Below are 12,764 nucleotides of genomic sequence, written 5' to 3' on the forward strand. Positions count from 1 at the left end.
AGGATATTTCCGAAGATCAAGAAGAAACATCACCGACAGTTACAGGCGGTCGATTCTATAAACTATTGAATATGATTTTACGTAAAATTAATTGCATTAGATTTTGTTGTTTTAAATTCATAATTGTCCCGTTATACAAAGCTCAAACAAAAAAGGCAAAGAAATATGGAATGGATATGGAAAATATTTCAAAATTGTGGAGATGAAAATCAATAGTCATTTATGTACGCGTCAAATTTCCATAAGAAATAAACACTGAAAATTTGTTTTGTTCAATATTCGTAATCAATGATATCAATATTTATTAGTGACTGGAAGAAAATCAAACATTCATTTCGTTTCGTTTTTTCAAGGAATTAAAATTGTGTAAATGTAGACGACACCTTCGTCACGTGACTCAATGTTTGGCTCTCTATTCAAAATGGCGATTTCTTTGAACTTGCAATGACAACATTGACAACCACAAGTTGACAGTGGTCATATAGTAAGTTGGTATAATGGTTTCTTTATTTTTAAGAGAAGGCTAACTACGAAATATTTTAATAGGTGTCATTTTGTGTTGAATATATTTATTGTAATGATTAAAAATTATAAGTATTCAGATCTAGCCTAAATTGAATCTATTTTTAGAACATTTTTGACAAGTCCACTCTTGTCAACTAATCAAATTTAGTAAGGAAAACTGAAAGTAACAATAGATTATTAATATTGCAGTTCTGGTAGTTCCTTTAGGAATGCTCTCTGATTGGAAGCTGTCCTCTGACAGTTCCTGTTCATCCCTATACTGCAATTTGAATATGAGAGATACATGTAGATACTTTAAATTAGTGCAGAGACTAGAGAGAGAACTGTGGTTTAGTTTAACGTCCATTATCTTGCGTGTAGGGGTCTTTAGCAGTGGGAGGAAACCGGAGGACCCAGAGAAAACCCACGAAGTTGGACAGGCGCCCCAACTCCTTGTCACGTACAACCGGGGAATCGAAACCACGTACGCCAGTTGACTCCTCAGTCATTGACAGACCTTATATGATTCAACGCTCACACGCTAACCATTCGTTCATTCCACCCCCACCCCAAATTTGAATATGAAAATACCGCTCTACACAACTACAGTCAACCCCCACCTTTGTTCTATAAGACTATTTTGGAATCCTTACCATCTAATAATGACCGCAATTCTTCTTTGTTTACCTAAAGGATTTATTTCTCGCCACATCTGACACAAATTTAACACTACATGTATCTTATCGCTCAGTACATAGCATTGTAATTATGCATGAATTGTTAGTGTCGGTGTAAAGAACTGCACTTTACTGACTTTAGCTAAAACAAACACATCAGACTGTCACTATACACATTCTCAACATATTTAGTCATTTTGACAGGACAACATTAATCATCTAGCAAGTGGAAAATCTAAATATTGACTTCCAGTAATCATTATACCCCACACAGACAGCCAGATCTGACTCTGACCAGATTTAGCCCAGTTTTGGTATGTCATATCAGGCCTAATCATTTTGCCATATGTGGCCAGATATGGGCTGTGTATGTGCCAAGTACAGTGTGTTGTCTTGACAGTAGCTCGATCATTTACTTATCTTCCCGTGTCAATGATGTAGAACAGAGGGTTTGGCAAGGAACAACATGGTTTGGACAAAAAACCAAGGTCCCATGAAACCCTTGAAAGTTGGAATTATTGGATTTTCAATTAAGAATAGGTCAATCGTCATAGTAGATGTTACCTGCATAGCAAGATATATATCCATGACTTCATGAACCCTTCTGGTGCAGAAATGTAGGACTTTAAACCCAATATTATTTTTATTACCATTTGGTTTTTACAGGCATACCAAATACAGTTAGAATGGACTTGAGCCATTTAACAGATGAAAGTGATATCGGTAAATGTCCAGTTTAGATAACCTATATGTTTGAATGGCAGCATTTGTTTCAATACACAAGCGAACCCTTCTTGACAGTTGGAAAGTTAAAACAAGGCGAAAATGTAACTTTCTGGGTAAAATGATCCCACAAATCATTACTGGACCTGTTATGAATAATCAGCAAGCTTTTTTTATGGGATTATCAAAATTACCATTAAATGAGCCAATTACTCAGATTGTGAACCGATTCTCACTAAGGTATGACTGATATACATGTTGCCGACAAGCGAAAGATAGAGAGAAAAATTGGGTTTAACCCCCCTCGACACAAACTAGGTCATTTTGGGAGTAACATATTGTCCAATTTTATTTCAATCAAAAGCTTGTCCATAGGGTCTTTAGCAGTAGGAGAAAACCAGAGAAAACCCACAAGGTTGGACAGGCATACAAGCGGGGAATCAAAACCACGCGACTTGACTGAATGATAGACATACACCACCCCCACTCCCGAGAAAAATGGAGTTTAACGTCCACTTGACAAAAACTAGGTCATTTCGGGAATAACATATGGTTCACTTTTATTTCAATCAATTTTTTGTGCGTGGGGGTCTTTAGCAGTGGGAGAAACCTGGAGGATCCAGAGAAAACCCATGAGGTTGGACAGATGGTCCTACTCCTTGTCACATACAAGCGGGGAATTAAAACACCCCACTTGACTTCGTGACAGACCTTATAATGAAATGTGCACGCATTAACCATTCAGCTACCACGCACCCAACATATTGAGAATTTTATTTCTTTTATTTTCTGTATAATTCTTTTTTTAGATGACTACCTTACACCAATAGAAGCCTCAAGGAACCACAGTCATGGACATTTGATAGAATCAGACAGTGTCTCTGAATTATTTTTCCTTGAGAAAGACAAACCAAGACCATTGTATGGATCAAAATCTAGAAGTAAAGGAGCTACTAGTGGTACTCAGAAACACAAGAAAGATTTGGTGAAACGAAAATCTCCGGCTTCTGCATCACGACACAGGCGACATGTTCCTTCAGATGAATATGGTAATATTGTAACCATAACAACATAACCTCTGGATGATATTGAGTTAGAGACTTGCCTCCTTTAATCAAAACTATATTATCAATGATAATTTTTCTCTCAGCTTCAATGGGGGTTAGGAGTGTGCTTTAGATCTGTCATTGAGTCAAGTGGCATAGTTTTTTATCCCAAGCTGGTAGGTGACAAGTATGAAGGAACAGGATTGCCTGCACAACCTTGTACTATTCGTAGGTTTTTTCTATGCCCTCCAATTCCCTCCGACTGCTACAGCCTAAACACCTCTATGCAAAAGAGAATTGAAATAAAAAAAATTGTACCATATGTTAGTCAAGAAATGACCTAATTTGTGTCACCCAACTCTCTGTGTCTCTGTGTTATAAAATTTTATATAAATGAATTATGTTATATTTTGTACATGTATAATTATTATAATGTATGGTTATCAGATATGCCATATGAAGATGAAGATCATATGAAAGAGATTTATAAAGAGTTACAACTTATCAGTGATAAGTTAAAGGTAAGATTTCCTGATTGTCATCCAGTTTTCTCCCACTGTTAAAGACTCCATAACCACTGTGAACTCACTGACAAGGGTAAACCACTCTGCATGAACTTTCACGGCCAACAACAGGCCAGGATCGTGGGTAGTGAACCAGTACTTTACTCATGGAGCCACTGAACAGGATTCAACCATTTTTGGGCTGATAATCCTTTTACTGTATTATAGTTTACAAGGGATTGTAACATGCTTTAGGGTGAATCTTGTGTTTTGATTGGTCAGTAAAACACTGTCGATTGGACAATAACAATCTTCTGTTTTAGTAATTTGTTTTAAAATTCAAAAATAGCATGTTACAATGTCGATAAACACTTCCTGTTTCGCATTTAGAGGGTTGTTACTGTCTTGGGTCCTAATGATCTCAGGACATGTCTATTGGACAATGACATCCTTCTAAATGTGAAACAGGAAGTGTTCATCTCCTAATTCAAATGACATTTAGACTTGATTTGATATTTGTTGTTTATTTCTTGCCATGTCTGTGTAGTTTGTTTTGCTCACAGGTTTGTCTTGTCGGGGTTTTTTTGTATGTAGTGCAGTTCTCATGTAATTACTATTTAACTAAGACATCTTTAAACTTGGTGTATATTGATTATGTATGTTATATGTTTTTTTGTTTTTTTTTTATAGAAAGAAAATGAAGTTCTACATGAACGAGAAGAAAGAGTTAAAGAACGAGAGCGGTTATTGGTCATATCTCAATCGAATATTAAAACAATCACAGAACATCAAGTTAAACAAAAATTACAAGAAATAGAACAGGTTAGATTTAAAGATAACTTTTCCACGAAAGTATTTATTAAAGAAATAGAGATACCATATCAATGCTAGATTAGATTCAATCAGATTAAAACAGGCCCTTCTATTAGATTACAGGAAGCTTAAGAATGATGGAGTAACATTTACATAGGGAGCAGCATAGATCGAAGGAAATAGATGTTTTAATGTTTCTTCTTTATTTCAGAAATATCAAGAGGAAATGAATCAGTTAGATCATAGTTTGAGAGAGAAAGCAAAAGAAAATAAAAGATTGAAAGATAATTTTGAAACTTTGAAACAAGCGAATGATGCTCTTAGGAAAGAGGTAAGAAGAATAGCTTGGAAATGGCTTTCTGATCTAGAAGGCAGGTGGGTCAGAAGGGATTTTTTAGGCCAGTAAAACTTTTGTCCATCACAGCCAATCTGTGATAAAATAATTTAAAGTCACTGTTCGTCTTTTACAGTTTTCCGACAATATCTAAATTCCACTAAAATTGATAACATTTGATTAAAGATGCATTATGTAAGAGATAAATCTGTCTATTGCATGTCTTTATTTGTTTTATTCGTATATTTATTAACATGACAAGCCCATAGTTAATTCTTTAGGCTATTGGATGGCCATCTTATTTTAAGTAGATTAGAACGCTTTGGCCATATAATGATTTAATTTAAAAATGGAGAAGTGAGGCTAGGTCTTGACTAACAAGTTCTGTTGTTTTCATAAAAAGACAATCAATGCCAGATCTTGTCACAACTTCAAACAATGATAACTTCGCTCAGAATAAAGTAATTTTAATGAAATTTTCAACATATTCATTTTGCATTATCTATTTTTGAACTATTATAGGAAGAATGGCCAGCTTTTTATCTAAATCTTACATAATGCAGTTTTAAGAAAACAAAATCAAATTATCGACAGTAGAAATCTCCTGAATTTGATTCAACTGCCTTAATAGAACTCTTACAGTTGCAGATCTTTGGGATATCTCTGGCATTACACATCACAATATTCTGTTGATTGAGAAGTCGTTTGATCTAAACAAAGCTTGAACTGCATTTGCTAACTCATGGTATAAACACTTGCGAGTATATAACATTATATTCATTGCTGTTTATCCATCATTAAACAATAAAACCTAAATAACAGATAAATATAGACATTTTTTCAATGTTTATGTTAAATATCACCCAGAAAAATCGAAACCGTGATATCTTTGGTTTTTCGATATTTTTCTGAAGACAGTATTTAAGAGGGTTTTTATTTCTGTGACAGATTTATATGGACTAGTTTAGTTTATATTGTTTGCAGATGTTGCAAAATATTCATTTCATCATATCGTTAGAAATACCATGGACCGTATATACGGTCCATGGAAATACTAATATGGAATTTAACCATTCTCATCATTTTTCTAACGGATATTCCTTTTAGAGATTTAACTTCCACAATATGGCAGTTTGCAAGTAAAATATACAAAATCTCTTAAATGACGATCCATGGTTTCTATTGTGATGACGTTTTTATTAATTAATAATCGTGTTTTTATGAATTGAATCTTGTCAGTAGTGCAGGTTGGAGGTCCTGTGTTCACATTGGCGTGCATTTAAAGGAACCCTTGACAGTTAGAATTCAAAATAAGAGTAGGCCGTAGAGCTGCTGTATAGCGTATGCACGTCTTTATTGATAGTTAGTGCAGAAAAGTAGGAGGTCAAACCCCATTTTATTTCATTCATTTATTGATGATGTTTTCACTGATTGGTTTACTTACAGATGGATATTTTGCAACAAGGTTATGAGAAGTTAGAGAAACAGGCTGTTAGTAGTCAATCTCGTCTCGTTAACTTACAGGTAACTCAGAGTTTACAATAATTTTATAAATACCCCATCCCTATATTAAAAATACCCTAACCCTAGTTCCCTACTCTTGTAGAGTTTACTTTATTAACTATTATAAATACCCCATCCCTAGTTCCCTACTCTTTTAGAGTATATGTTAATAGATATTTTAAATACCCTGTCCATACTGTCCGTACCCATGTAGAGTTTATGTTAATATTATAAATACCCTGTCCCTATATTATAAATACCCCATCCCTAGTTCCCTACTATTATTGAGTTCAGGTTAATACATATTATAAATACCCTTTTCCTTGTCACGTACGAGTGTGTGATCAAAACCATACCATTTGACTCAATGACAAACCTTGTCATCTAAAGCAGTTACACCTTGCCGAAAAAAACAAAAAACATCCAAAATATTTTTTATATTTTAGCGTAAGCATGAGTATGAGCAACGACAGAAGGGAGATAAGCCAGTGCCTGTGTTGGATTCCTCTGTAGCAAAACTTGGTAAGGTTAAAGAGAGTGATGAGGGGAGTAAAAAATCCAGTAAATCCAGCAAAAATGTTTCTAGTCCTGTCTTAGAGACGATGTCTGTTTTATTAGATTGGGTTTGTGATGCTCATCTACGACAAACTTTAACGGAACAACCAACTCAACCATCGGAACGACTCACACAACCAGAATACGTCCAGGAAAAAATAACACGAGTAAGTTATCTACAATTCAATCTGTTGCTGTTGTTATTCCTGTATGATGTGAGAGAAAGTTAGTGTTATCTAGTTTCAGGGGGGGCATGTGTCAGGGGGGTGGGGAGAATAGTCAAATGTATACAAAGTTCTGATATTTTGATTTTGTTTATTATTTTTGTTTACTTTATTTTGTAGGTTTTGCCATCTTTAGTGGAATTGTTAAAAGAAAATAATTTGGTGAATCTACGAGTGTCTCTTCCATGTTTACAGTTTATTTACTGGTCATTAGTTCATATAGATAAATCACAACCAACTCCGGTATGTCTCTCTTTCTCTCCTCTCTCTCGCTACTCTTTCTCTCCTCTCTCTCGCTACTCTTTCTCTCTTCTATCTTAGCGAATCTTAAATATCTCCACAATTCTCAAATACAGTGTTTGAAAATCTAATTCTTAAATTTGTTGACTACCACAGTCTGTGACTTGTTTACAGTAAGTTGAGTTATAAACATTGGAAATTATTGCTAGTATCGCAGCTTAAACTATTAGAACTTTTTAATTAATGTACATATTCCACCATTTGGTATAATTAATATACATATTCAACCATTTAGTATAATTAAAGGCTGATTAATAATAACAAATTATTCTGACTTGGATAGGCTTGATGTCATTTTTAAAAAAACTGTCTCATCTTTTTGTTTTCATTTTGCAGAAAGCCAATATGACATCCACATTACGCAGATTAGGGGAGGAAGTTTATCGTCCACGATTTAATAAATTATCAGATTCAACCAATCAAGAGTCACCTATTCCTGGTGATTATCGTGCCGAGAAACGACAAGATGGATTATTCTTCCGTAGCCAAAATTCACATCTACGATTCCTGTCTTCCCTTATTATTTTGAAAACATTAACACAAGGTTCGTTTTATATCAATTATATACATCTGTTAGGAGCCATAGCAGTTCAGTAAATAAGACATTGGCTTGCTAACCCAGTGGTCTATGTTCGAACCCGGTCTGGGCCAAATCTTTGGTGCAGGTTGCCTGTGAAAATACCTTGTGATTTTCCAACTCAGTTTCCCCCCTTGTCAATGGTCCAAGGACAAAGGACCTTGTAAAAAAAAAAGTGTCTAGTTATTCTAATGGGAAGAAAAACTGAGATCCAGTTTAAACTGTGTGTTATTTGTTGTTTTCAGCTGATCAGTTGGCAATAGTATTTGATACATTAAAAATAGATTTAAAATCTGATGTGATAAAAGAATTATTTCTCTACTACCAAGCTACAGCAGTTATATCTTCATATCTTAAACCTATTAATAAGGTAAGCTTTGGTCAGGGGTGGAATTGAAATGTATTTATCTATCTGAAACTTTTTAGAGCACATAAATGTTGCTTTTTAACTGAGGTAAAATGTACAAACTTGGTATAGAAGTACCTTAGATGAATGTCTTGACTGAGTTAAATGATGAACATTTTCAGTAATTAGATTTGTCGATGTTTTGATGGAAGTAAAATGTTCAGAATTAGTATAGATGAGCATTAGGTGTATGACATCACCGAGTCTGATGATGAAGATTTTCTGCTTTGGCAAAGAAGATAAGCAATTAGACTTTGCTTCTGATTGAGTGGATATTACATCAATACATTGACGAATGATCTACAAAAAGATAGATGATCAAGTATATGTAATTAATGATTGTCTTGTATTGATTTGAGATTCCGGCAGGAATATTGGATTGTTATCTGTTAAATGAGGTTTTATGTATTTTCAGGTATTTTTAGGTCCTGCTGTCGATATATTAATTCAGATGTCAACAGATTCTCCTTTTGCCTCTTCGTTTCTAGAGAGTTGTAGTAATGAAGTCTGGTTTCGAACTATTGCCATGGTTCTACGTACACCAGTTCAAGAACATAGAATCATGGACTGTCTCAGTATTCTTCTACAAAAATTATCCAAAGTCAAGTAAGCATAATTTGGGTTGTTTGAAAATAGTTCTGCACCATTTTCCAGCTTGGTTGCTCTATATTCAATGATACAAGACCAAGAGCCTGACAAACTCTCTAGTTGTTCAGATAGGATGAAAAACCAAGATCCCATGTACACATTTCCCATCTGTGGATAATGAAAGAAGTACCCTAGTTCGGGAAACATAAGTGCCTGTTAGTCACTGTGTTCCTTTTATTTTGTATTGTATTGATATTGTAGGTATTTCTGATATGGTTGCCCCCTGTCAGTGATGCATTACGAAGAGTCTGACCTGGACAGCTGTCTAGTCATTTGGATGGAATAAAAACCAAGGTCCCAGGTACACATAAAAGAACCCTTGACAGTACACTGTAGCAAAATTTCCCTCATAGCACACTGTATGGTGTATGCCCATCTTCATTAGCCCAGTCAATGCAGAAGAGTAGGATGTCGAACCTCATTTCATTTCAAAAGAATACAGCTTGGCGGTGGAATTAAGCATATTTTAGTCTCAAAATGACCCTTTCTCTCATTGATATTTTGAATTGTTTCAGATCCAACAGAAGATATTTTGAAGTTTATACCATTACCAGTATTTTACAAGAAATATTACGAAACTGTGGCAATGAAAATGCTTTCCTGTCTCTTAATTTAAAATCTATTCTCTTTAATTTAAACTGTGCCACAAAATGAAAAAAAATCTACAACCAGGTGCAATGATTGTGAACTACACACAAAGCCTTATGGGAGTATTTAATTTTGTAGTGCGAAGGATGGGGTTGAGTACCTGAATTTCTCGTTTTCGTCCCGAATATATACGCCTGAATCAGTGCCTGGTACCTAGACTCTGATTTAGCTGAATATACCAAAGAGTGACTTTCTAACGTTTTTTTTTTCAAAGGATACCAAAATTGACAATATTTTTGAGATTCTTGGTACTATTGGTTGGAATATCAGTCTAGACGATTCTGAGAATTTAACCTCGACATGTAGTGTTCAAAACGTGTTATTTAGTGGACTAGAAGTGCAATGAATGCTCAAATATCTGTGACCCCCTTGTCAAAACATTTTGAGATTTTTGGTACTCTTGACTGGAATATTAGTCTTGAAGTTTTTGGTTTCCATTTGACCTCTAATGATGAAAAAATGTTTTGAGGGCAAATAGTTTAACATGTGTACTTAGATCATAAAGTCTGTCATTGAGTCAAGTGGCTTTGCTTCGATTTCCCACTTGTGTGGGTTCTCCAGATTTCTCCAACAGCTAAAGACTCCTAAGCACAAGCGAATTATTGAGCCATATGTTAGTCCCGAAATGACATAGTTTGTGTTGAGTGAATGTCTCTAAAGGATTATTAAAATAATGCTATTTTGAGGTATTAAACTAAAAAAGATCCTTGTTCACTGTGACTGTCGACCGTGCCTCTCTTTACTCTCTTTAAGTAAGTAAAGAATTGTGCCCCCACTCCTCCCTCCACCCCACACACACACACCCAACGCCACCTTTTAAAAGATTTACAGAATGAAATATTTTAAGGACCCAGGTAGAGACTAATTTATATGGGATTAAATATCAGTTTATATACATGTATGTGTATATTATATTAAGACCTGGTTATCCCGGGTGTCAGGGATATTATATAGACACGTGTGTGTATTTATATTTTCTACTTGCTGTATTTAACTTGTAAATAAAATGTTGCATTATTTATCATAATATTGACCATGTTATTGTTATAGGTCCACTGTATATTATCATCTCTCAGTCCATTTCCATTGTCGGCCCACTCTTGTTGACTTCTAATTTATACACATTATTTAAGATTATGAGACGTAAGTTATCATACTTTAAATTTATACACGGTCATTATCATATATGTGATAGAACTGGTTAAACACGTTCCAAATATAATTTTAACACAGATATCATTGCTACGATAGATGCGTAATAAAGGTTTCAACAATCGGAAGTTACGAAGGCAAAAGGAAAACACGATTGTTGAAACCTTTATTACCCATCTATCGTAGCAATGATATCTGTGTTAAAATTATATTTGGAACGTGTTTAACCAGTTCTATCACATATGTGATAATGACTGACACCAATATTGTCCTATAAGGTAAAAATTGTGAGGTAAAAATTGGACGGCCGTAAACGAGTTTTCCTGCTACTCCAGGCCAGGAGTGGAGTACTAGAACTTCAAAGTGGTCTTATATAGCCTTATTTATATAGGGTTTTAACAGAAATCCTGCTCTATGTCGACATGGATTTCAATCAACCAGTCAGTTAGATTGTTTAAACTGCATTCACCGGACATCAGAAATTTAACTTTCCGACAAATTAACAAAACAAAATAATGAAAATACCCGGATATTCGCGTCCACAGACTCCATAGTCTTTACACCAGGGAGAAAACCCACGAGGTTACACAGGTGCCCCGACTGCTTGTCACGTACAATTGTGGGGTCGTCATCGAAACCATGCCACTTGACTTAATGACAGACCTTATGATATAAAGCGCACGCACCCAATGCCCGAATGTCTTAGTAACACCATGGATTAATTATATGTATGAAAGATTAATACAATGGTCATATAGGTCAGTTGCCAGAAGGGTGCCCATAAAAGATTAATACAATGATCATGAAATAAAGTCCAATGATATGAGACGTGCAATGAATTGTTGAATACATTGTCTATATCTTATGGCCATCAATCAAAATATTATCTATGATATATGATAAATATTATTGCTTATATGGCGACATAGATCTCGTATACTCCACGTGGCTTCCCAACTTATCTTACAGCCGGAATGAACCTCCCCGAAGGGCCATTGATCCATTGCTCAGTTTCAATATATTAATTTTGTTAAATATGCTTTATGCAAGAGCTAAATCTGAAATTTTATATACATTATTAACTTACCAAGACCATAATGAACTCTCGATGACATCGGATGCCTGTGATATTTAGTGGATTCAAATACGTTTTCTGGTTGATGCGGTTACCAAATGGTTAATCGAGACTTTGTTTATTATAGTAACGATATTAATTTCAGTCGTGGCTAGAGTACATGTATAATTAAAACGCCTACACCTAGGGCAATTTTACACATCTACAATTTTACAAAGGCCAAGGGTTATGTTACATGCACGTCAATGTATGGGTCGTCCATTATTCGTCCCATTTAAACGACTAGAAGCTTTTCATTTCATTTCGTTTTTTTAAGCCCATATGCACTCTGAAAGAATAAAGTTATTACCCTTGTTCACCCGGTATTTATAGTCGTAAATTTTTACTTCTGCAGCTGTTATATGGCTTTAATATTATAACTACTCCGCGTTTTAGATTTTTATGATTTAAAAACAAAATTCCCTACCAAAAAAAAAACAAGTGAGTCGTTCATACACAAAAACCTCTCGCTCCTACCATGCAAACAAATCCCAAACCAAATAAAAGAGGAAAAAAAACAAAACAAAAACACAAAGTCAATAAAACATACACAAAAAATAAAAACACAACAGCGCTTATTAAAGATGCATTATGTAAGAGCTAAATCTGTCTATTGCAGGACTTTATTTTGACTTCAAATGTTATATAAACTATTATTTAGACATTTATTCATATGACAAGCCCATAATCAACTCTCTAAAACATCGGATGGTTGTAATTTTAAACAGATTGAAACAGGTCGTCATTATAAGATAGTTAAAAAATGAATAATTGCTACAGTGGTAGCAATGAAAATGGCATGTTCCTGGAGCAACGACTGCGAGTTTTACAACATCTGGACTTTGCAATTCTCGATCTTAAAGCTACGTTTCTCCCTTAACTACAGACACGTAAATCAGAAGTTGTGACACAACACACTTAAATCAAATACAGCGACCGCCACGGAAACCTTGACACTGAACGAACCTTAAACTTTGCAACTCGATTATCACAGGTAAACATTTAAGCTGGAAGGCGCGAGACTTGGTATTCGCGAT

General features: G+C 34.8%; 1 protein-coding gene across 1 annotated transcript; it reads left to right on the top strand.

The window, feature by feature from the left end:
• The first annotated feature begins 408 nt into the window (after positions 1 to 408).
• LOC126830143 (coiled-coil domain-containing protein 138) lies at positions 409 to 10,480 on the top strand. Its single transcript, XM_050560415.2, has 13 exons — positions 409 to 484; positions 1,848 to 1,904; positions 2,714 to 2,953; positions 3,398 to 3,471; positions 4,144 to 4,275; positions 4,478 to 4,597; positions 6,047 to 6,124; positions 6,550 to 6,825; positions 7,003 to 7,125; positions 7,519 to 7,726; positions 8,005 to 8,129; positions 8,581 to 8,771; positions 9,329 to 10,480. The coding sequence occupies exons 2-13, from the start codon at positions 1,868 to 1,870 to the stop codon at positions 9,465 to 9,467; spliced, it is 1,743 nt and encodes a 580-aa protein (XP_050416372.1). The 5' UTR covers positions 409 to 484; positions 1,848 to 1,867; the 3' UTR covers positions 9,468 to 10,480.
• The last annotated feature ends 2,284 nt before the right edge of the window (positions 10,481 to 12,764 follow it).

The sequence above is a fragment of the Patella vulgata genome, chromosome 8 (assembly GCF_932274485.2).
Source record: "Patella vulgata chromosome 8, xgPatVulg1.2, whole genome shotgun sequence".
Taxonomy (NCBI): domain Eukaryota; kingdom Metazoa; phylum Mollusca; class Gastropoda; family Patellidae; genus Patella; species Patella vulgata.